This window comes from Hemicordylus capensis, chromosome 5, assembly GCF_027244095.1.
Source record: "Hemicordylus capensis ecotype Gifberg chromosome 5, rHemCap1.1.pri, whole genome shotgun sequence".
NCBI classification, from domain to species: domain Eukaryota; kingdom Metazoa; phylum Chordata; class Lepidosauria; order Squamata; family Cordylidae; genus Hemicordylus; species Hemicordylus capensis.
Genome location: NC_069661.1, coordinates 189,301,083 through 189,326,129, shown reverse-complemented (window position 1 = coordinate 189,326,129; position 25,047 = coordinate 189,301,083). Strand labels below are relative to the sequence as shown.

Genomic DNA, 25,047 nt, shown 5'->3' with positions numbered 1-25,047 from the left:
CAAACAAATTTGGGGAAACCTCTTTTGTTCAGCTTAGTTTGCTTGTTACCAAATGTGTTCAAAGACTCTGGGTTACTTAAAGTTGCAAAAAGAAAGCAAAGGTGGCTAATGTTGATCATCCATCTTTTCCTATTTGGGGGAGGATGGAGTTAAGGAAGTCTTCAGAACTATGCAGAAAGACAGTATCCCCCTGTCCAAAGCTTGATGTGATTATAAAGTACCACTTTTTAAACTGCTTTTATGCAAGTGAGCTTATTTGCTTACTGGCTGTTTTGTGTCTTGTTTTAAACTTTTTAAATCTGCCCTTATTCATTTATCCTATTTATACACTACCTGGTATGTGCATCTCTAGGCGTTTTACACAATTTAAAACACAACAAATATAAAACAGAGTAAAAACAATTAAAACAATTTCACGGACTAAAAAAAATCCTAGGATAAAAACAATTAGTTTAAAATTAATTTTGGTTAAAAGCCTGAGGAAACCAGGTGTGTCTTGAGGGTCTTCCTAAAAGCAAACCAAGATAGAAATTCTCTTTATTTTGACAGGGAGCATATTCCAAAGCTCTGGGGCAGCCACAGAGAAGGCCCCGTCCTGAGTTGCCACCAAACAACCAAACAGAGAAGGCACTCTCTTAAGTATCATGGACCCAAGGTGTTGAGGGCTTATAGATAATAATAAGCATTTTGTATTTTGCTCAGAAATATATCAACAGCCAGTGCAATTCTTTCCATTCTAAAAACTTTGAAGGTGGCTTACAAATCAGTAACCATACTTATAACAATGCAGTCATGTCTTACTGTCTTACTTCTTTCAGGGAGTGTGTTGCCCATTGCAATACCCAAAGTAAAACAGTTCTGCTCTAACAACTGTTCAAAGCCCATTTCTTGTGAATCTGGGTATAGCTAGAACAGTGGCTGACATCCTGACTAGTGAAGTGCTTGTGGAAAAACACTATTATTATCATCACCATTATTATCATTATTATTTTACATTTATATCTCACTCTTCCTCCAAGGAGCCCAGAGCAGTGTACATGGTTATGTTTACCCTCACAACAACCCTGTGAGGTAGGTTAGGCTGCGAGATACGTGACTGGCCAAAAGGTACCCAGTGAGTTTCATGGCTGAATGGGGATTTGAACTCAGGTTGCACGAGTCACTTGCGGTAAGTCTGGAGCTTGCACTTCAGACTATTGTCTGAAGCATGCTTGTGCATGCTTGTGCATGCACTATTGTGCAACCTGTCATGTACCTCATTTGTTTTAAAGGGACGTTATGTGCCAGAATGCTATTGTGCAAGAGTACAGTTCTGCAGATCCCTGTATTTTGGGCACACCTACGTGATCTTTTTGCTCTAGTGCAACGTTGCTCATTACAGAAGCACTTTGTTAGGGTATCAACCAGTGTCAAAGCAAGAAACTTCAAGTGTGAAGGAAATGGTCATGGGAATGGCTTTTCTGCACTATGGGTTTGTGCTGTTGCTGCTACTGTACTTTTATAACAGTCGCCCTGAGCTCTGTTCCCTGTCTATGGGTCCTTCATCTTCCAGGTGATTTCCGGATTATCCATGAGCAAAAAAAGCTATGCATTTCTGAAAGCAATGTAAAAGTCCATGTGGAAAGGTGCAACTCAACCAATCAAAACCAGCAGTGGAGGTGGATGAAGAATGAGAAGCTTCTCCATGTGCACTCAGGCCAGTGTCTGGCCTTCAACAAGACCTCTGCCGCACATTCTCGCAGAGCAATCATCAGCAACTGCTCTGAGGCACCCAGCTGGACTTGTCATGGCAAGGAAGGACTCCTTGAGGTGAAAGACAATTCATTGTTCCTCAAGAAACAAGGCGCCAGAGTAATCGTGGGTAGGAAATATCCTGACACTTGGAAACGAATTGAGCTCAACAAGAAGGGGGAGCTTTCACAGGTCAGTGAAAACCTGTGCTCAAAGAAAGGTAAGCTGCTCCTGTTGTGCACCCACTAATTTTTATTGCACCATGATATTTAAACTGTGGGAGAATAGCATGGCTTGCAACAATGAAAAACCATTCAGGACAGTTAGAAAAGAACTTTTTAAGGACAGTAATGAGAAATGTCTTCCTTATATGCTTATATACTTGTCAGCCTGTGGCATGTTTTCACAATTAATTACCTTTCCTTTTGCCCCAGATGTCTGTGTCTAGCTGTTTTTATAATATGTTTATTGAATATTTTGCAAATCACATGGGTATGAATCAACACAAAAGTTGACATTCCTTTTTTGATTTATTGAGGATGGTGTTGAGTGTAGGATTAATGCATTCTGTAAAAAATGATTGTACACATTATACAGCTCTCCTCTTCATCCATATCATCCTAGAAATAAATGTTTAGAAATGAGCAATCCTTTCTTTAAAAAAGAAACCCAGCAACAGTAAATAGGCAAGTACTGTGTTATCTTAGCAAACATAGGCTCTTAAGTTTTATAGAATCACATATAAGAGGATATTTTCGTTTATGTGTATGCACACATAATATAAAAGCCACCTAATGGTGCAGCAGGGAAATGACTTGGAACATAAGAAGCTGCCATATACTCAGTCAGACCATAGGTCCATCTAGAAACATAGGAACATAGGACGCTGCCATATACTGAGTCAGACCATTGGTCTATCTAGCTCAGTATTGTCTTCACAGACTGGCAGTGGTTTCTCCAAGGTTGCAGGCAGGAATCTATCTTAACCCTATTTTGGAGATGCCAGGGAGGGAACCTGGAACCTCAATGCTCTTCCCAGAGTGACTCCATCCCCTAAGGGGAATATCTTACAGTGCTCACACTTCTAGTCTCCCTTTCACATGCAACCAGGGTGGACCCTGCTTAGCTAAGGGGACAAGCCATGCTTGCTACCACAAGATCAGCTCTCCCCTAACTTGACTAGCAAGGCATATTTTAACTAGCAAGCCAGAGGTTGCCAGTTTGAATCCCCACTGGTATGTTTCCCAGACTATGGGAAACACTTATATTGGGCAGCAATGATATAGGAAGATGCTGAAAGGCATCATCTCATACTGTGTGGGAGGAGGCAATGGTAACCTCCCCCCCTTCTGTATTCTACCAAAGACAACCACAGGGCTCTGTGGTCACCAGGAGTCAACACCGACTCAACGGCACACTTTACCTTTTACACATAATAAGCGGCATTTAGAATGCCTTTTTTCCTCCCCCCTTTAATTTAATGGGGTTTTTTACATTTTGTATTTTACATACATCTTCCCCCGTTTCACCCCATCCCGCCGGCACGGCCCCGACCTTCCCTCCCCTAGCCAGCCTTTGCACACTGTGCTGGCTGGGGGAAGGTAGAAAAAGAAATGAGTGTTGGAGATGGAGTTCCAGTGCATCGACCTTTTGCACCAGCTATCCTAATGACCACTAGGGGCATTGGGAGTAGAGACAGTGAGTAATGGTTTCCCTATCTGTCCCCTGATCTGACTATTCAGCACTTCCTGTGCTGAGTCACAATCCTTCTTTCCTCTTAGATAGTAGATGGAACCGGGGTGTAATTATAATTGAGCAGATGGGCTCAAAGAACCCAGGCCCCCAAGCTCCTGATGGACCCCCCAGATCCACCCCTCCCTTTCTTCATTATTTCCCTCACTCCAAGGGGCTGCCAGAGAGAGGGTCGAACACGGGCCCCCCTCTCCCCTAGCAATGCCCCTGAGACGGGGAGATATATCCCCTTACTATTCATTATGTAGTATTTTAGATTAGGATTAGGTCTTTCCTATCCAGGTGTACTTAACCAATAAATACTTAGTATTTAGTTCTACAAGAATCTTCATCTGTTTTCTCTAATTAGCTGCAACAACTAAACCATCCTCTGCTACCTACTCTGTATCTGGAGTGTGTATTCATTCCTTAGTGCTCTGCTGTTTACCTGTTGGAGAGGTAAACAGAGAGATAGTTTGGTTCTCCAGGGTTTTTTAGCTGTTGAATTGTTTAATTGGTTTTATTCTGTTTTTATAATTTTGATTTTAACTGTTAACTGGTTCTAAGTGTTTTTACCTTGTTATAAACCGCCCTGAGCCACTTTGGAAGGGCATTATATAAATCGAATAAATAAACAAATAAATGAATAAATGAATAAACAAACAAATAAGAGATAAGGAACAAGGAGAGATAGAGGGAAAGAGGAAGAGGAGGATCAGAGGGGGGAGGGAGAGAAGGAAATACACACCATTGCACCAATAGATGTGAGTAAATCAGAAAGGGTTTTTGTTTTCCCCTTTATTCTAAGGGGAAAGATATCCCAGATTTCTGACCATTTATCCAGTTTATTTAATTCTATGATGCCCATTTTTCATATGCCGCTAACTCAAGCAGATCATACACCCATTCCTCATTCCTAGGGCAAGTGGGAGATTTCCATTGCTGCAGTATTAATCTCTTGGCTACCAGTAAACTTCTCCATAGCCATCGTCAAGGACCTGATTTTAGTCCCCACTCAGTTGGGATATACTGCAGTACTGCATTGAGATCATTCAGTGCAAGGGATGAATCCATTACTAAACTAATACATGTAATAACCTCCCTCCAGAATCCTCGCACTATGGGACAGTCCCAGAACATATGCGATAAATTAGTGTGAGGATTATTGCATCTCCAGAGTTCAGAGATTCTGAGAAATTCAAGGGCCAGTTAAGGCAGGTCAATGCTGTTATCCCAATGATTTGTAGCCAAAGAAAATTATTCATGGCCATCATCTAAGGCCATTGTGCTGAGGATAATGGGAATTGTAGGCCAACAGCATCCAAGGTTAGGAACCCTTGCCTTGCATATTGTGAACTGAACATCTGAACCAGGTCATACTATGTATACTGCTTTTCAACAGTATCATTCTATGAACATTGCATAGTAAACATAACTCAATCTTTTTAATGCCTAGAACTTCTAAATATATTGGAATGGGTTTGCAGTCCATATTCATACCATTTTAAAACAAAATTATCAATAAGGAACATTGCTGAATGAAAATGTTCATTCATATGATCAACTTTTGTTGTGAATTTATTTGAAATATTCAAGGGGCAGAAACATTCAGATTGGCCATCTATGATTCTATCAAGTTAGGACATTTATTGTGATTTAGAGCCATGATTATTTAGGAGGTTCATAATCAGGACATAATAGGACCCACATCTGTTCCCTTCTGTGAATCATTCACATCTATTCATCAGAGTATATGACATAAGAAAAGTGAAGCTGTAGTTTCAGGTGTTGATAGTTCTGAATTCATACAATAATTTAAAAATTCATTTATGCTTGGTATCACACAACATCGTGCAGCAAAGACAGGTGATAGTCAGTAATACTCCTTGCTTAGCTATATTTTGGCATCTCACACTCATTTGATTGTAACTGTCAGTTTCCTATTTCTTCTCTGCTGCACCCTAGAGGCTTGACCCACACCAGCTCCATTACATACATAGGCCACATTTGCACATTGGAAAGACCTGCGGTTCTGCTAACATTACGTCCGACTGCAGGTAACTGCAGTTGGGTGGGGGTGATGAAACGATGAAACTGCAGACTGCAGGTAACTGCAGTTGGGTGGGGGTGATGAAACGAAAATTGGGACTCCAGTCTGAACCCTCAGTTTGAATGAAGTTTCATCATCTCAACTTGGGGTTACCAGCAGCCTGCAGTACGTCCAAATTCAGAACCACAGACTGCTGGCCTTGGACCCAGAGTTGCAGGAGGAAACTCCTCCCTCAGCACCGGCGCAATTGGCTGTGTGGGCTGTCTCTCTGTCCAGAAGAAAGCCTGCACAGCCAGCTCCCCTACCTCGCTGACTGCAGAAAGGCAGCTCACCTTATTGTCCGAATTCAGATGGAACAGCGGGGGAGGGGGTGCGGACCGCCAATCTCCACGTTACATGCCACAGACAACTTGAATACAGAGGCAAATTGAACACACGCTATTCAAGTTGTATATTTGGGTTTCAGCCACAGAAACCTGAATACACAGACAAAATCCCATGCTCACTGCTCCATTCACTTCAGTGTCAGGGAATGGTCGATGAGCAAGTGGGGTTGCTGCTCTACAATACTAAGAGGTGAATGGGGCAGTTTGTGGAGCCTGAGCCAGTCATAGCCAATGCCCCTAATAAATGTTTGCTCCCCCTCCATGCTAGTGTGATAATTTTGACACAACTGTCCATTGCCCTGCAGCTACAGAAGTTATAGATAAGAGCAACCTGGCCCCAGCACCCTGGACCAAGAACTACTGAGGAGCTGTACCATCTCTTCCAGCCAGAGCATATTACATACTCTCAGAGTTATTTGTAACAGGGTATCTGACACCCAGTAGTTTAACAATAGCAAATAGAATTGCAAGTAAGGGTGGGTGTGGGGAGCCATGGCTGGCTTTGGGCGAATCACTTATCTCTCGGTATTTCTCACCTGTAAAATATGATTGGTTGCTGTTCACTATGTCTATGTGTAGTTCTGTTGGCCAGCTTTAGAGTTTTTGTTCAATCTCTGCTCTGTAGTAACTCAGATGTAGATTTCTACTTGTATATGCAGATTGTCCCACTCACTTGATGAAGCAGACAAATGGCTCCACCCATCAAAGTCACCTTTTTGTGTCTGGCTCTGTCCCTTCCCCAGCCATTGGTTGCATCTTCTCCACCCTTCGCACAGCCATCTGGTTTTAGTTGGTGTTCTTCAGGGTTCTAGTAAAAAATAATGGTATTCCACAAGCCTGAAGCCTTCTTACCCCTGCTAAGTTGCTGCCAGAGAATAATGTTTGAGGGCTGATCAAATAATGTTTAGGGATGTTCAATTTATTTGTGTTTGTCCCTTATTTTTAAAAACTGGTAAATGTTTATATAAGCCACTCTGAGCCTTAAATATCTGATAAATGCAGCAATTATGATCCACACAATCAATGCTACAAACCCCCATTATTATTATAGAATTCATATGCAGTCTAGAAAGCAAGCAGAAAGCATATTGCCTGTTAAATCCCATCAGCATCTCACCAATGTTGAGATGCAGCAAATGTTATAAGACAAGCTTGTAACAGTTATTTGCAATTTGTCCCAAATAACTTGTAAGCTTCATGTTGGAATCTGGGTATGAGTATTTCAAAAATTAGAAAGATCCAGTGTTATGGTGTCACCAAACTAATCCACATCTTTATAACTTGATGTTCTTAGTTAAAAGCTACCAACATTTTACTGTAATTGTGACAGTAATATTATTTTAAAATTACCCAGAAAAGAAAGCTCAATTCACTTCAAAAGGAATAAATCATTAGATACCAAATTTGACATGAATCGTTTTACTCATACGTTATATCCTCTCTTTGTTTTGTCTATAATCTTAAATAGACAAAACAGAGGATAAGCAAAAAAGATATAGCACATGATGAACTAAATGACTGATGTTACTTAGGAAGGCATAGTGATAAGGAAGCATACAAAGCACCTCCTAAAGAGTCAAGTCAGACCCAGACTGAAGCCATTCTCTAATGCACCCCATTGTATACAAGGTCCTGTGTGTATACAATAAAGCTGCTCATGTCTTCCTTTCTAACCACAGCACCTTGTACTGCATCAGAAACCACTCCTAAGTTTTAAAAGCAGCTTGTCAGTGACATGTAAAGCTGACATTGGAATCTCCTTATCCTCCTTAATAATCCTTTTCACTCCTTCATGATCTAATGGTCCCATCACCTCCCTTTTGAATTCACCTCCTTCCCAATCGACACAGGCTTTGCTATACAGTGTAATCCTAAGCATGCAACTTGTAAGTAAGCCACTTGTGTTCACTAGGGCTTTCTCCCAGGTAGGGTGCATGAAATTGCAGCCTTAAGCGCCTATACACTTGTTGTCCCTTCTATCCCAGGTCTGATTTAAAAAACAACAACCACAACCCCACTACACCTAATATTCCAACCAGAATAAATCTCAGGTTTTAAGAAATGAAATCTAGATCTGCAGCTCTTTATCAGAGGAGCTGGGTTGAAAATTGGACTAAAGAGCAGCTAAACATTAATTTTATTACATTTTGATTCTACTCTGCTTCCAATTAGTTCAGGATGCTGCACATGTTTCTTTCACCACCGTGTTATCCTCACAACAACCCTGTGAGGTAGGTGAGGCTGAAAGATGATGGCTAGCCAAGGTCACTCATGGCTGAATGGTAATTTAAATGTAAGTCTCTTTCTCTTAGTCTGACACTCCAACCACTATGCCACATTGTTCTTGACACAGGATTTGAGTTACCTTGGCACAGAACCATTTTTCATTAAGCGAATTTTTTATACAGCTTTGTCCTTACATTTCCATATTGCCAAAAACTCCTGAAGGCAGTGTTGGAAGCAATCATAAAATTGCATGACTGATGTTATTTAAGACAGCGTTGTGATTCATTATCAAACTCTTCTGAATGGGCTGTCACAGAGCCAGTACTGGGCTTACCTCACATGTACAATGAACCTTTTTTGTGATTTAACAGAATCCTAGAATTTCCTGTTAGAAGAAGAGCAAAGATTATATTTAAAATAAGAAAACTTCTAAATTGACTTATTGTTCATCTGAGGGGGGGAAGTCCTTCCTAAGGGGTTCAAAATATACCTTGGGCTAACGTAGAAGGTCTGGAACAAGGGATACTCTTTGAAAGTATTTCATAAGTAGCATTAAGTAGCATATGTGTCAATGTTTTTAAAAGATGTTTGCTTCAGGATGAAAGTTCACAAACTGCTCCTTTTGGCAGGGGAGAAATCATAGCTTGAAGTTCTAAGACATCATAATTACATGCTAAGTAATTATATTTAGAAACATCTGCTACCTCTTACCCAGTCATTACAACTTTTTTAGAGGGTCTGTGAGCTAAAATTGTTAGACGTGGCAACCAGCCTAGCGTTGTGGCTGCAAAACCTCCTCCTATGAAAATAGAAATGCATGAAACCCTACTGCTATGAGTAAGTGCCTCAGGCAAAACAATTCTGAATGTACGGTAGAAATAGAAGACGGTGACGTTTGTTTGTGAGAGGAAGATTGTGAGAGGAACTGCAACTTGATTTTCCAAGTTGCAGTTGGTCTCAAAAACTGGGTCTATACATGCAGCAGCAGTAGCCACAGAAAACCACAGAAAAAACCTGCTCTCAGCCACAAAGAAAGAAGCTAGCCTTCTCTTCACCATGGATGGGAAACCATGACTTGTGGGAGGAATACGTGCAACAGTCTCTTCCCGCGTTCTAATTGCAACTCTGGCATCCCTTAAAACATAGGTGACTAAAAAAGCTCATATAATCATGACCCATACATTATCAGAAGCTTGAGGGCTGTGCCCACCAGAAGGCTGTTTCCTGAATAAACCTGGTAGGACACATTACATGGAAATTAAAGTTTGAAATTATCTATTTTTATAAAGTAGACCTGAACCTGACCAAGCTGCATACTGCCTGTTAGCCATATATGGCAGCCTACAAAGAGCTGGATAAACATCATGCTTTTGCTGCCTGCCTGGGGACTGCAACAATGTCCTCATAATAATTCAAAGTGTTAAATAATTCAAAGTGGGAGGCAGATCACTGTGAGGTCAAGCCTGATTTTTATTTAATTAGATAATTCTTCAGGAAATAATAGATGGACCATCATACAACTACATTCACACAATTTCCGGCAATTGTGCAAGAGCACTCTTGTGCAACTGTGTGAATGCAATTTCACAAGCATGCAACAGCTCCCGCAGTCCTGGAAGTGCCACCAGGATGCTGTGCAGTATGTTGGCCACTGTCTGAATAGGGCTTCGGAGTCTGCGGGTTTTCAGGGACGGACCTCAATTCTATGTATTATCCACACTTATGTGATATTATTGTACCTTGTGTTTGTAGGTGGGAATCATCCTGTTGGTATCAAAAGTAACATAGCTAGAAAGTAGTCTTTAAGATTTTACCTGCTGTAGAGGTAAATTCTAATAACCAATCCACATGAACTTGCTTCCTATTGGACAAGTATTTCATATGATTAAAAAGACTCTATCAATGATTTTTTAAAAAACAACTCAAGACAGCCATACAATCACACAAAAGTTGCATTCATGACAGAAGAAACATGCCTCCTATGTCCAAAGTTTCTAATCTGTTGGATAAAAAGATCCAACTGAGTAATCAAATAAGATTTTTAAAAACTTTTGCACAATAGAATGCTATCTGTATGAATTTATGTTTTGTTTGCAATTCATATCTCATGTTTCAAAAGAAGCCACAGAAAGGCTGATCAAACTAAGTAAGTTCCAATCAATACAATACTTTAAGATTTGAAAATAGATCAAAATATATTTGAAATAGAATAACAACAAAGTAACAATAAATTTTGGGTTTTCCACTTTAAATCCAGAGTGCTGCATGTGAAGAAAAATAATGGCTTCAAGGAGCATTCATATAGCATTTCATATAGCACTCATATAGCACTCATATTGCTTCAGAGATGACAAAATCTCTACAGAGCAAACACTTTTAGTTAGGAAATATATTCACATGTCGATTTATCAAGTGGATATATTTCTCAAAGCTGCTTGTGTAGGAGCACGCACATGACTTTGGCTGAAGAGTAGCAGGTTGCTTATTTGAGCCTGGTTGAACCTGAGAGAGGCAGGTGCTGATAATGGTACCACCAAACATTTGTGGGAGGGTCTGTAGCTCAGCCTTAGATCACGTACTTCACCTATAGATGGTCCCAGGTTCAGTTCTCCACATCTCCACCTAAAAGCATCTCAGGGGTAGAGCTGAAAATACCACTGCCTGAAGCCCTGGAGAAATGTTGCAAGTCAAAGTAGACAAAAGTAGACTTGATAGACTAATGGTCACAATAAGGCAGCTTCATGTATTCATGTGCGTATTTCACAGTGCATTCATAAGTACTCCTGTTACTCTCATTTTAAAAAATGTATTTATTTATTTAAAGATTTAACATACCTCCCAATCCACAGACTCAGGGTGGTATACACGGCAAAAACAGCACCAATTCTTTTTTAAAAACAAACACTTAAATTAAAGGGCAAATGCCCAGCGGAAAAGAAATGTTTTCAGTAAGGATTTAAAGGCTGAAAGGGAGGGGGCGACCCAATCTAGGGCAGGGGGGGAGAGTTCCAGACTAGGGGGGGCAGAGAAAGCCCTTCCACGGGCCCTAGTACTATGGACCTAGTACTATGGACCTAAGACCAGGGACTGAATGAAGGGCAACCTGGGAAGATCTCCCAGGAGGGACAGGACTGGCTGGGAGAGGCAGTCCTAAAGGTGAGCAGGTGCTAAGCTCTGCAGGAGCAGCCATTTCCCCCCAGTAAGACATCAGGAAAGGATGCAACATTATGACGTTGCTTCCTTCCCCAGGGCATTATGGGCTGGCTGCCAGAGAGGAAAGCAGAATTTTTAAACCCCTTTGCTCTTGTAATTTAGGGAGGCTGTTCTCACATACTGGCAAAACTGGGCTAACGAAGCCAAGCCTGGTTTTGCCCACGCGTGAGAAAGTGTAGAGCCCTTTCTCCATGATTGTGAGAAAGGGCTCATTGTTTCTAAGTTAAAAAGACAGAAGGAGAGCCCACCATGCTGCCACTAGGTCAGCCCTGCATTCCCAATTCACTATTAGATGAGTTTGATTAGAGGAGGGCATCCTCCTGTGCATTGCGATGCATAGTCATCCCAAAGCACTGGACTAATCAGACCCAATAAGATCCCAATCATTCTGGTGATGCACAGCACTACCAGTTATACAATATCACATCTTATAGGTTCTTGTTTGTTCTATAGCAAGAAATTGCTATGTTGAGCTATAAATCTCCTACTTTTCGGGCAGATTCCAGATGGTGTCACGTCAAGATAGTTGCTCTTCAAAATGTGAGCTTTTGAATGGCGTCCCCCAGGGCTCCACACCATCTCCAATGCTTATTAACATCTAAATGAAACTACTAGGAGGGATCATCCAGAGATTTGGTGAAAAGTGTTATAAATATGCTGAAGACACCCAAATCTATTTCTCCATAACATCATCAAGAGAAGGCATAACTTCCCTAAATGCCTGCCTGTAGGTGGTAAGGGGCTGGATGAGGGATAATAAACTGAGACTGAATCCAGATAAGATAGAGGTACTTATTGTGCAGGGTCAGAACTCTAGAGACTATTTTGTTCTACCCATTCTGGATGGATTCACACTTCCCCAGAAGGAACAGGTGCACAGCCTGGGAGTGTTTCTGGATCCACACCTCTCACTGGTATCTCAGGTTGAGGGAGTGGCCAGGGGTGCTTTTTATCAGCTTCAGCTGATACGCCAGCTGCGTCCATTTCTTGAGATGAATGATCTCAGAACAGTGGTACAGCTGCTGGCAACCTCCAGACTTGACTACTGCAAAGAGCTCTATTTGGGACTGCCTTTGAACGTAGTCTCGAAACTGTAGTTGGTACAGAATGCGGCAGCCAGATTGGTCTCTGGGTCATCCCAAAAAGAGCATACCGGTATCACTCCTGTCTTAAAAGAGCTTAGGCCCTGGGTACTTAAGAGAAAATCTTCTTTACCATGAGCCCCATCACCCATTGAGTTCATCTGGAGAGGTTTATCTGCAGTTTCCACTGGCTCGTCTGGTGGCCACTCAGAGACAGGTCTTCTCTGTTGCTGCCCCAAGATTCTGGAATGCTCTCAATGCTGAAATAAGAGCCTCTCCATCTCTGACAACTTTAACGTACCTAATGTACTGTATCTCTTCACCCAAGCTTTTAAATTTGCCGTTGGTTTTGAATTGTTTTAAGGTTTTTATTCCCTGTGTTTTAATTTGTTTTATTATGCTGTAAGCTGCCCAGAGATGAAAGTTTGGGGCAGTATATGAATTAGATAGATAGATAGATAGATAGATAGATAGATAGATAGATAGATAGATAGATAGATAGATATGTGCATTTACAGAACAGAACTATGTGCATTTGCAGATATGTGCAAATACATTTGTTTTGGGTTTTCAAAATGTGTCTGCCCAAATCTTACCTGTATTACAGTATATGACACTCATAATAATCAAACTGTGTGTGATACGAACCTGACCAGGGGTGTAGCTATAATTGAACAAGGTGGGGCAAATGTCCCTGTGTTCTGAGGGAGAGGAGTTGGCTCGCTCTTAGCTTTCCCCCTCTCAGCTCCCCAACTCATTGGCACACTGTTGGCTCTTGATCGGAGGACTTGACCGGGTTTCAATATCTTCTTCTGCAGCAAAGACACAGGGTAAAGGGGGGGGGGCAGGGCCCACTCCATCTTGTTACTCCCCTGAACCTTACCTTCTTCCCCACCACCACCAGCTTCCCCTTCTTCACTTGGTTCTATACTCCCTATTGTGTGTTTTTCTGTTTTTATATTTGCATACCCCCCCCCAAATTAAGACTCCAATAAAATAATTATTTTACAATAGTGAATAAAATCTAAGCAAGCACTTTGATCAGTAAGAATTACAGAGTTGTCCTTGGGTAACACGTTAGCTCTGTTCAGATATTGTTTATTTGTTTGTTTGTTTGTTTATTCGGCTTATATACCACTTTTCATTAAAATAATCTCAAAGCGGTTTACAATATAATTAAAACAATGCATAATTAAAATACAAAACTACAGATAATATAAATATAATACATCTATTTAAAAATTTAAAAGCCCATTAAAAACAATAATACATAAAAACACAAAGCAGCAGCAGTAAAAATATACTTTCACTTAAAAGCCTGGGTGAAAAGCCATGTCTTTTCTTGTTTCCTAAAAACTGTCATGGAGACTGAGGAGCGGATGCCAGCTGGGAGAGCATTCTAAAGCCTGGGGGCAATGACTGAGAAGGCCCTGTCCCACATGCTCGACAACCAAGCCTCTCTCACTGTTGGCACGTGGAGCAGAGCCCCCTCCAATGATCTTGTCAAGAGGGCAGAAACCCTTGGGAGCAGGCGGTCCTTCAGATATCCAGGGCCCAAACCGTTAAGGGCTTTAAAGATAAAAACCAACACCTTGAATTGGACCCAGAAACAAATGTGGTAGCCTGTGCAGCTCTTTCAGAGTGGGTATAATATGGTCCCAGCAGGCAGTTCTGGATAGAATCCTAGCTGCCACACTTTGCACTAGCTACAGTTTCCAAATATTCTTCAAGGTAGCCCCACGCAGAGCATATTACAGTAGTCCAGACACGATGTGACTAGGGCATGGGTAACTGTGGCCACATCTGCCTTCTCAAGAAAGGGATGCAGCTAACATACTAGCTGAAGCTGTGCAAAAGTACCTCTGGCCACTGCCTCCACCTGAGTCTCCAAAAGCAGAGCCGGGTCCAACAGTACTCCCAAGCAGCACACTTGCTATTTCAAGGGGAGTGTAACCCCAACCAGAATGGGTTGGATCCCTTCATCCTGATTGGCTCTCCTACTGACCAAACAGTACCTCAGTCTTGACTGGATTCAATCAGCTATTACATTGTACATGTGTACAATTACCTGTACACATGCACACGCACACACGCACACACGCACACACACACACACACACGCACACACACACATTTTTGTGTGAATACTGTACATGCATTAATTTTAAAAGTGAAGGGGTACAGGCCCCTGCAAAAGCAGAACAGACATAGCAAGTGTACTACCGTATGTCTATTGAGCATAATGTATGAATAACTGTACATGTGTACAAATCTGTATGCTGTACCAGATTGTACTTCTGTTGAACATAAGATGTGACTAGAGTGATGCCCATAGTATGATGTGAGAAAGTGATGTATTAGGAGAAAATAATGTGGACATCGCCTCAGCATTCCAGCGGGACATATAATTGGAAGTTTAAAGCAACCTGTTTCAGTTAAATGACTATGCTGCCAACTGTTATAAAACTGTTAACAGCATAACAATATTCACATTCATTTGGAATACATAGTCAGTGTGTGAAATATTATTGCTAAGTACGTTTAACACCGATTTTATGTAATGTGCTTTATTCATCTTAGATTGCCAAGGTGCTGAAACCTGTGTTTGGAGCACTAAAAAGACACCCCCTCCAGTTAATTCTGTTACACATAGTCCACAGAGTTTTCTTGGCAGTTCAGTGACTTCTTTCAGAACCAGCACCAAAAGCAACAATAGAATTACGAATAATCTCAATCTTAACCAGAATGTATATGAAGTGACAGAAAAACCCTGGATCTCCACTTCTACCCAGCATTTCTCTAGGACCACAGAACAGGTAAGATAAGTTATCAGCTGGAACAGATTTCAGTTTATTTGTATATGCCTTGAGGATAGAATCCCATAATAGCAGGGATTTTTCAAAATTGCACTGAATTCAAGGCAAGTAAAACTGGCTAAGTTTCCCTCCCTGAATGTATAAGAGTCTCTCTCATTAGGCAGATCACATGAAAAAAGACGCATTTTCTATACTTGCAGAAAGCTTTAAGTTTTTCATGGCAGGCCAGCATCAGCAGATGCCACCTTTGTGAAGCTACCAGAGCTCCAGGACCTCATTGGGGCCCACATCTGTTCCTGTCTGTAATCATCTTCCCCAGGAATGATTGAACCCAGTGCCATCTCCCACCACCACCCTACCCTACATCGCCCTCTTTGTAGCATTGCTCTGGAGCATTGTCAGTGGGGGGATATGAAGGCTACTTATGTGTAGAGTGTCATTTGGTACCACACAGTGCCCTGGTACTATGGGGCATTGTGGGGGAAATGGCAGGTGGCAGTCATTGAGAGAAGAACTACTGCCACTGCTATCAAGATAGGCTTTCTCTGTGAAGCTTAGGGAAGGTGGTGGGGGGCATGGAGGGCACATTGCCAAGGGCCTCTTCAAATCTGGAGTTGGCCATGACCCAGTGAGAAGCCTCCAGGGAAGCAAACTATATTTTTAAAAAAACCTCTGTGAGACTGTAAACAGTGGCCCTCAACATCACCATTGATTTTGTGGGGGCATATTTTTTTCGTATTGCATCTGTCATACCACAACTTTTGATATTGACTGGCTGAGCTGCTGTAGTGACACATAATGTTTAGTTGCTCAGGAAATGAAATGGTTTGCTGGGAAGCTAAAGAGCAGGGAGGCCAGAAGTAAGGACACTGAAGGAAAGGCAGGGCTTGAAGAGGCTGGAAGGAAAGGGCAGAGGAAATAAGAAACTTGTGCAAGAATGGAATAATTAAGAGAGGAAGCTCTGAAGGAAGTTCATTGGATTTAAGATCTGTAGGCTGTGCAAGTTATCAAGGAGGGAGGAAGAGAGGAGTGCTAGGGCAGGTGACTAAGGGATAGTGGCCCACATATTGCACAATGAAGCAAGCATGTTGCATCATTGCGAGCACACAGTTGCACAACTGTACGAATTGTGCAGAATGCATTGACACAAGAGTGATCCCATGGAAATAATGGAATTACTCTTGTGTCGATGCATTCTGCATAATTCTTGCTGTTGCACAACTGCTTGCTCCTGACATTGTAACATTCAGATTGCATTGCTGAGTATGTAGGCCAGTATAGCTAAATGACATCAGACAAAGCAGGCAGTGGCTTGAAGAACAGGAACCCAAGGGAACGATGGGTGGTGAAGACATGGTGTTGAAGAAAGGTGGAGTAAAGAAGAAAGTATGAGTGGAGATGTACACCTTTGGCAAGATGAAAGCAGGCAGGCAAAAGAGGTTTAGAGGGCTGGGAACTGTGGGCCAGAGAGCCAAGAGAAGCATAGGATTGCTAGGTCTGGACACCACAGAAAGTGGGGAAATTATTGCCGTTACTGTCCCTGCAAGATTGTGACCTGACTTCTCTAAAATAGACAATGAGGGCCAACATGCAGTGTGTTGAGGCAGCAGAAAACCAAATTTATGTTGATTTGAAGCAGCCAGCAAGTTATTTGGCTGCATGCTTCTAATCAAATCTGTCACATCATTTCAGGGGGAAATGAAGGATTTCAACTTCATCTGTCAGCTTAGAAAAGAAATACACACAAAATTGGGACAATCGGCCAAGGAAGAGCTCACTGTCTTCTCCAATCAAAGGTCAATGTTTCATTAAGAAAGACTGCCTTTCAGAGAAGTAGAGAAGACTGATCAATATCAGATTAGAAGCTTTCGGTCTGTGGATTGTTCAAATGACCATTAGTCTGATTAAGAGCACTGTGGGAAAAGTACAAGTGCAGGAAATTTCTCTCTCTCAGCTGTTATGGATAGATACATGTCTTCTCTATTTGCATGGACCTTAATGAGTGTACGAAGCATGTAACACCACAGATAGATAAATCAGAGACATATTTCTGGCTTGGGGCATTGATATGCTACTTACTGAAGTGCTACAGTAATATCTCTATTTTCACATGGAAATGCCATTTTAAGTACATGCATTTATGGTGCATCAGTGTTAATCACACTATTTTGCTTTGACATCCATCCACATAAATTACTTGTCCATATACATGGAAATGTTAAAAATACATTTGTGTATTTAATGTTTATTTGACTCATTCAGACTATAAATGAGAGTATGAAATGCTCAGTATTATTATGAAGAACAATAATATTTCTTCAAATGCACAATGAAAATCTATAAGCAGCTGTTCGACTGAGGTCAACCCATTTTCAAGGGACAATGGTAGTTGCTTGGATGTTTTTTGTTTTTTGTTTATGTTAGAGCAACCTTGAGTTGCAAGTAAATCTACAGCTTGCACTTTCAAAACTATGAGAAAAGCTATGCAAAGCCCATTTCCTTCTGATAAAAATGGCAAAGTAGTGGTTTCCCCTCCCCCGCAAAGTCAGGAAGCCTTGGGAAAGGCTCTGAGATTGAAACAGATTGGAACCTGCTATTGGTGATGTGTACAGGCACTCTTCAAACTTACTTTCAGCTCTTTCTCTCACTCTCTCTTCTTAAAGCCTGGCTCAGCAGAAATCAGCAATGGCCAACATCCAGACTAAGGCATCACTGGTGTTGTTAATGCTCCACACATACTGCAGGAGAGGAGTAGAACTTTATTTTGATACATGACCTGGAACAAAAACAAAAAACAAAACAGGAAAGTAGTGATTTTTGATGATATCCTGAAGCCAACTGTTACTCAAAAATATGTCCCTGAGGGTTGTGCAACCCTCACAGGCATATTTTTGGAAGTCACAGTGAGCTTGGGAAGAAAGGGGAGATAAATAAAATTGCCTCTCCCCAGGTGCACATGTGAAGCATTACCAGCAACTGTTACTCTGGATGTTGACCAGCGTTTAGTGAAAGCTTACGTATTTACTGCATCTATCTTGTGCCAGTTTAACTTTAGTAGTGATATTTTAAAGGGAAAACTAGTTTGTTAATCCATTAAACTATCACTATTGATAAACTATGATGCTGTATTTATAGAGCACAGTTTGAACAGTTTTGTACTGCATTTAGTTAAAATACAATGAAAGATGAGTTCTGCAATGTCATTTCAGACTTCACACTCAACTTTTTAAAAAATAACTGAGGGCCCATTCTCATTCCCATGTAATCTACTACTGCTTTCAGTCACATGAGCCATGTGCTGAAACGGTCTCTTGAAGACAAAAACCATATCACTGGTTTTAAGTTCAAGTTTAAGCTTAGTTCATTTCTGTTTGAACCACGTCCATTAGAAGTACCAAGATATGAAATTCTAGGAATGACTGTCAAATTAAAAGTTGGCACTAGGAAATATACCTATGAGTTTTTAAAGAACTCATATGTGAAAATGTTAGTTTAATAATAAAAGTATGCAATGTCACTAAAGTCTTACCAGAGAAGTGGAAGACAGCCAATGGAATACCAATTTTCAAAAGGGATCTATGGGGGAACAAGGAAATTGAAAGTCCATTAGCCAAATTTCTGTCTTGGTATAAATTGAGGGAATGTATTATTAACACTAGAATGATTAAACATATAAAAAAGCAAGCTTTGCTGAAGAACCAGCATGGCTCCTGCAGCAGGAAAGCTCAGCATCACTAAAGGATGTGCTAATGTGATCAGCACATCCTTTAACCGTGTGTAAGAAGCATCGATCAGAATCACCCCTAAATGAGCAACAGGGTTTTGGAGCACATGTAGAGGGTTGATTCCAAAGAATACTCCTCACACACAATTAGACATGTCAAGATCACCTCAGCATGTCCTTTTGTGATGTTGGGGCAGGTATGTTCTCACTGCAGCCCCAAGAATATCATGTGCAGCAGCTGCTGTTTGAACTGAGTCAGTATCATGATGACTTTATATAAATCTACAGTGCAGCCACATGATTTGGAAGACTACATCCAGTTCTGGTTGCTTCCGCTCAAAAAGGATGTCACAGAGCTGGAAAAGGGGCAACCAAATAGAATGGTTGCAGAAAGGTGTGCAAAAAGAGTCCTTCATAACAACAGTATTTGGGATCACCAAATGAAATAGGCAGGGGCGTAGCAAGGAGAGAGGGGGCCCGTGTTCACCCCTTTCCCCGGCAGCCACTTAGAGTGAAGGAGATAATGAAGAAAACGGGGAGGGGTGGAGCTGAGTGGCCCTCAGGAACTGGGGCCCCTGAGTTCTTTGAACCCATCCACTCAATTATAGCTACAGCCCTTGAAATCGGCTGCATTGATTCTTTGGTCAGACAACCCGCTCAGGGTTTGCTAGGCTGCTGACCCTGCCTTTTGACTCCTCCGTTACTGGGAGAGGAAGGGGGCTCTGCAACTCCACATGCTTCTTCTGCTCCCTGGGCACCTTCCTCTCAGGGCTGACTCAGTACTGCTGATCCCTAACCCTCTTTCATGCTTGCTTTCCCCCCCACCTACCCCTAACCTCTCCACCCTGAACTTTAAATAGACACTGCTGGCAATCCCATGCCTGCACTCTAGCACTGTGAGGAAACCCCTCAAGCTCTCCTGAGATCTCATTGCTCTCAAGAGAAATGGAGGCTGCTCCTGGCTCACTGGCTGGCAGCACAGCAGAGCACAGCACAGGCATCTCCTTAAGCCTGCATTTTGTGCCTGCCACTGGCCTTTTCCTGCTTCCAGCTTTCCCTAGGGGACTCTGTTAGATCCTCTGACATTGTCAGAGTCAGGTAAGAGATCTGCTTCCTGACAGGTTGGAAGGAGACACCTGGATATGCAAAGTGGGGGGCTTATTCACACAATGCTCGCTTGCTTATCTATTTAATCATATTTTTAAAAATCATATTTTTAGACTGCCTGGTATATACATCTCTAGTGGTTATCATAGCTCAATGGCCCCACACCAAACACTGAGCTTCAGGAGTTCATAATGCTCGCCTGCTCTAAATTCCAAAGCAGAGAAGAATTCCAAGTTTACTCACCTATCCACAACCTCTCCAGTCCTCAAAGCCTTCTGCCTTTAAACCACACATACTCCTGACAGCATAAGCGGCAGCACTCCAGCTGTGGTGAAAGGGAAGGAGAGAACTCTGATTCTCCCTCCTTCATCTCTCCAGTTTTTTGCCTGGTTTTGGCAGGCTACATATGCCTTAGTATAATTTTCCAAGAGCTACTGCATAGTCATGGCATTGTCTTGGCATGGAATGATGGTGCAATGTGATAGTCAGTACGGAAGAATTCTAGCAATATGTATTTGCAGTGGTTATCAGTAAAGTCTAATAAAAGCAAATAAGTAAATGACAGAATTCATTTTCTGCTGCTTTCTCTGAATTGCAAGCAGTTCATTTACATTGTTCCCTGAACATATGGAAATGTCCTTGCTATATATTGATTTATTGTTTCAGAGACAGATGCTGATGCAGGAGTAGGAAATACGGAGATAAGCTGGACATCTTTCTTCTTAATGTTTGCTCTCCCAGCTATGGAATTGTAGGGAACTGAAATATCACAGTGCATAAAATTCTGACTGGTGTGTGTTCTGGAGGAAAAGTGGGGCTACATTATTGGCTGGAATGTGAGAGAAAAATAAATCTGTTGGTTACTGATTTATTCTTGCTAAGATAGCAGAGAGGAAATTTGCATTTCCTGTCAAAGTGACTGAACAGAGTCTAGAAAAATGGGTTATATCTCAACTTGAAAAGGGCACTTAAGGGCTTGTTTGCACAATCAGGTATTCAGGGTAGTTGCTGAGGTGGTTGTTTTGGAGTTATTCTATAATTTTGTTTCCTCTTGCTACCTCAAACCAAAGTAACAACCCCAGAGGATTTGTGTTGGATCTCTGCCAGTGGAAATGGGCTGTCCTCACTTCTACCCATCCAGATGTCAGACATAGTGGTGTGTGCACATAGTCACTTTTCAGAGGTTGAGCTGAGGGAAGAAAGCCAGGGGGCTCATTTTCTTGCCTATCATTTCCTTCATGCTCGGAGTCCTCCACCCCACCCTCCCGCTTGCCTTGTCAGATAGATCCATGCTTGAAGCCTGTTAAGCAGTTATCTTTTTTTTGTTGTCAAAACAAGCTCTGAATCATTCACAGGCAAGCCCCATGAGAGAGGAGAGGAAAGGGCAAATGATTTGGATGAGCCTAGGCAGCATTGAGGCAAGTGTGAAACAAGGAGGTTTACATAGGACATTCCAGGGGGAGGAGAAAATGCCTGAAGGAAATCATCTCCTCGTCCATCCAGTGTCAGAAATAGCCCTGGGAAAGAAGTCCCAGACGAGGGAGGGAAGGAGGAAGGAAGAAGGGTGTGGAGTGGGGTGGAGGAAGAGAGAAACGGAGAGAGGGGGCCATGGGGGCTAGAGAAAGCAGCAGGCGCTGTGAGGCGAGGAGCACCAGAAAGCGCGGGAGCCAGAAAGTGAAAGTCCCGAGGAGGGAGGCGAACAAAGCGCGGCTGGCAGAGGCGCGCGGGCTACTCATTTGCCTTCTCAGGCATTGGCTCTGCTCGAGGCGGAGGGGGAGAAAGTCCTCCGCAAGAAGCCTCGGACATTGCCCCGTGAGCAGCGAAGCGCCTGGCAAGAGCCGGGTCAGAATGGCAGCGTGGGAAGAGCAGCGGGCAGCTGTCCCCTGCCGTGTCTTCTCGCCGCGCCGGCCAACCGCCCCGGGCAGCAACCCCTGCGCACGCCCTGCTCGAAGGAAACCTCAAGGAGCCCCCTGAGCGCCTGCAACGGTCGAGCTGGCCTGCAGAGGGCGGCCGTGGGTTGCGACCCTCAGCCCTGCAGTGGGGGAGCTGAGGAATCCAGGCGTCGTCGGCGGGGCAAAAGGTGCTTCCTCGCCCCCACCCGCCGCCTGCCTTGCAGATCCAAACGGATGGCAAGGCTGAGATGTGAAGCGGGAGTCTCCTTGTGGATTCTTGCGCTGGCCCTTCTCAAGGTGGGTGACAGACCCTCGCAAGACAAGAGCTGAGGGTCCGCGGGGGAGGGCGGATAGGGGGACTTTCAAGGCAGCACCCAAATCTCCTTCCACCCAAGAAATGCATCCCTCCTGCTAAAGACCCATGCTGTTCTTCAGGTCATCTGATCTACCTCCCTTAACTTTGCTTTCAGCACCACCTTGTCAAACAGGAGATCTTTCATCTCCAAGGATGAAGGCTGCCCCCAGGTTTCTTCTTAATGAAATTTCTCCAAGGTGTTCAGGTGGTGCATTCCTCAGTCGATATTATCCTCACCCTATACATGTGTTGCTGCTTGACATCTTCCACCCACCCTGTCCTCCTAGTCAAGGTATTAAAGAGAATGGATCCCCACCCCCAACCCCAGTCTTTTCAGGCCATATCTATGGGTGAAATGGGGTTGTATTCTTGTATTCTGTGTTTGGGATCGAGTCTGCAGAACATGAAGGTGGTAGGCATTCTAGATTAATTAACATAGGATTCAAGAATGCCTGTGTGTCTTTTGGTATACACATATACGGGGAGTTGATTTCCATCAGAATCAAGGGACTTACTGTCAGTGTGTGTAAGATTGAGGTACAAGAGTCTCTAACATCCAAAATGTTTGACTTCAGTGAGTGCAAAAGGAGAGAAGAAATCATTCTCTCCACACTAGATAACCATTGCATGCTTTTCCTGCTCTTTCTCTAGAGCGGTCTAGGAGCTCCAGTAAAATGCATCATCAACCAGACAGAGTGGAAAGTCTCCAGCGGGTCTATCTATCTGAAGTGGAACACTTTGGGGAATCCCTGTAACTTCAGTGTAACCTGCAGAGCCAACAATGCCCTATATAGGGTTTGCCAGCACACCCAGAAAGCCAACGGCTCCTATGAGTGTAACTACAATGGCCTGGAAGCAGGGACTTTGTACCATCTCCGAATTGTATCCTTATCTGATGGAGAAGCCAGCAATATCACCTTGCAAACAGGTATGAGTGGCAGGTGCAGGTTTGATGTTCCTGCACAATAAGTTTAGGCACCAGGGCTTCTATTCTTGCCTTTCTCTGTGTGTGTTGTTTATCCAGAGGAACTTGTTGTGATAATGTAAAATGAAAATAAGTGCAGCTTTAGAAGGGCTGGCAATGATCATGCTAAACACATTTAAATATATTCCATACATTGGTCATTGGATGCAAAATTACACCCTCCCCTTGCTGCTAATACTGTGCAATCTCCCTATGCTTTGTTCAGTAAGAGCAAGCTTCCTATGCTTTGTTCAATAGTTCGTTTTAACAGCAAGGTGAGCAACAGACTGGATATTATTAAAGGGTTGTGTTTGCAATCTCAAAACTATCTGAAATCTTGAGGTGGTGTGTTTGTGTTTTTGTTTTTTTCAGATTGCATGATAATTATCTTGTGAACAAGCTAGGATTTAGCATTCCTTTTTACTTCAGTCATACATTTTTAGAAAGCAGGACTTATTACTGCCTATTAATTACTGCCTTTATTTTTCAATTTCTAGATACTATATTGCCATTGCAGATTTTAGTGATTTTAGTGATTTTAACAAATTAAACACCATTGAAGTGTATTGCCCATGCTTCATACAGGTCTATAAGTCCAATCACTCATGGAAATTCATTTAGAGTGCAATTTTATACATTTTTACTCAGAAATAAGCCCCACTAAGTTCAATGAGACTTACTCCCAAGCAAGCAAGCAGGTTTAGGATTGGAACCCTAGTGTGTAAATAGAGATGTTCATTGTAGTGTTACAGGGAACATAACGGACTCTAAATGTACTTACCTAGCCTACCAATGCTCATATCAATGCATTTGATTATTACTTGAAATATAATACATTTGTCAAGTATTTTATTATATGAGAACTTCATCTCATGTAACCTGTACTAGAAGAAGGACACACACTTTTAAAGTGTACAGGTTTATGTCTGAGATTGCTAGATGCAGAATATTCCAAAATGATCCTTCTGGACTATTGCCTTGCTTGCCTATAGTGATGCATATACATTCAACTAACAATAGAGGCATTAGATGTGCAATTTTATACAGCAGAGAGTAAAACTATTATACTAGCTGTACTAAAGAGTAGTTGTTTAGAATAAAAGTAACAACATGTGGATTTTCTGATTCAGAAATGCCTTTCTGACTCGCAGATATTTCTTATTGCTGATAATACCGAGCATATTTTTTTTGGTATTCTGAATTTGATTTACATATGTGATGTTCAACAAATTTCCATGCGTTTTTGGAAACTGTTCTGTGAAAAGACCTGGTAGCTGAAGGAATGAAACAAATCTGTTGCTAGCATTCCTGTTGTCTTGTACTGGAGGCTTTCAACTTGCAAAGCAGATACATTTTCAGTTTTTTGGTGTTTCATAGCAGTGGTGGCCCATGAACGTGCCTCCGGGGGGGGGGGCGGGCGGCGGGAGGCACCTTTAAGAGTAAATTAATTTGGTGCTCACCTCCGCGGCACCTGAACACTGTTCAGAGCTGCAACGTGCCGCTCAGCAGCCTCTACGGTGGGGAGGTGCCTCCGCCACTCACCTGGCTGCTGGCGGGGGTTCGGCTCTGTGGAAGCCCGGTGAGTGGCAGAGGCGCTTCCCCGCTGTAGGGACTGCTGCGCGGCATGTGGCGGCTCCGAACAGCATTCAGGTGCCGCCGCCGTGGAGGTGAGCACTGAATTAATTTACTCTTAAAGGTACCTCCCGCCGCCACCCCCGCCCCAGAGGCGCATTCACGGGCCGCCACTGTTTCATAGATTATTAAAAGTAG

The 25,047-nt window shown here is 42.5% G+C and overlaps 1 protein-coding gene and 1 long non-coding RNA gene across 4 annotated transcripts in view; one reads left to right on the top strand and one right to left on the bottom strand.

The window, feature by feature from the left end:
* The window catches only part of LOC128328263 (uncharacterized), a 31,060-nt gene extending 10,190 nt beyond the window's left edge, over nt 1–20,870 (bottom strand). Inside the window, exons 1-3 of the long non-coding RNA XR_008309103.1 lie at nt 20,310–20,870; nt 18,765–18,811; nt 17,865–18,011 (exon numbers count right to left, since the gene is read on the bottom strand). This is a non-coding gene — a long non-coding RNA (uncharacterized LOC128328263). The remainder of the gene's footprint in view (nt 1–17,864; nt 18,012–18,764; nt 18,812–20,309) is intronic.
* PTPRB (protein tyrosine phosphatase receptor type B) overlaps nt 1–25,047 on the top strand; it is a 119,848-nt gene that overhangs the window by 800 nt on the left and 94,001 nt on the right. For 2 of the 3 annotated variants that reach the window (XR_008309102.1, XM_053258072.1), the window contains exons 2-4: nt 1,553–1,951; nt 15,000–15,235; nt 22,965–23,241. Coding sequence is in view for 2 of the 3 variants with exons in the window: in XM_053258072.1 (XP_053114047.1) it covers nt 1,553–1,951; nt 15,000–15,235; nt 22,965–23,241 (912 nt within the window). In the remaining variant the exon portion in view is untranslated. Of the gene's footprint in view, nt 1–1,552; nt 1,952–14,999; nt 15,236–21,649; nt 22,256–22,964; nt 23,242–25,047 lie in introns of those variants that run through there. The other variant, XM_053258073.1, reaches the window with a different exon arrangement.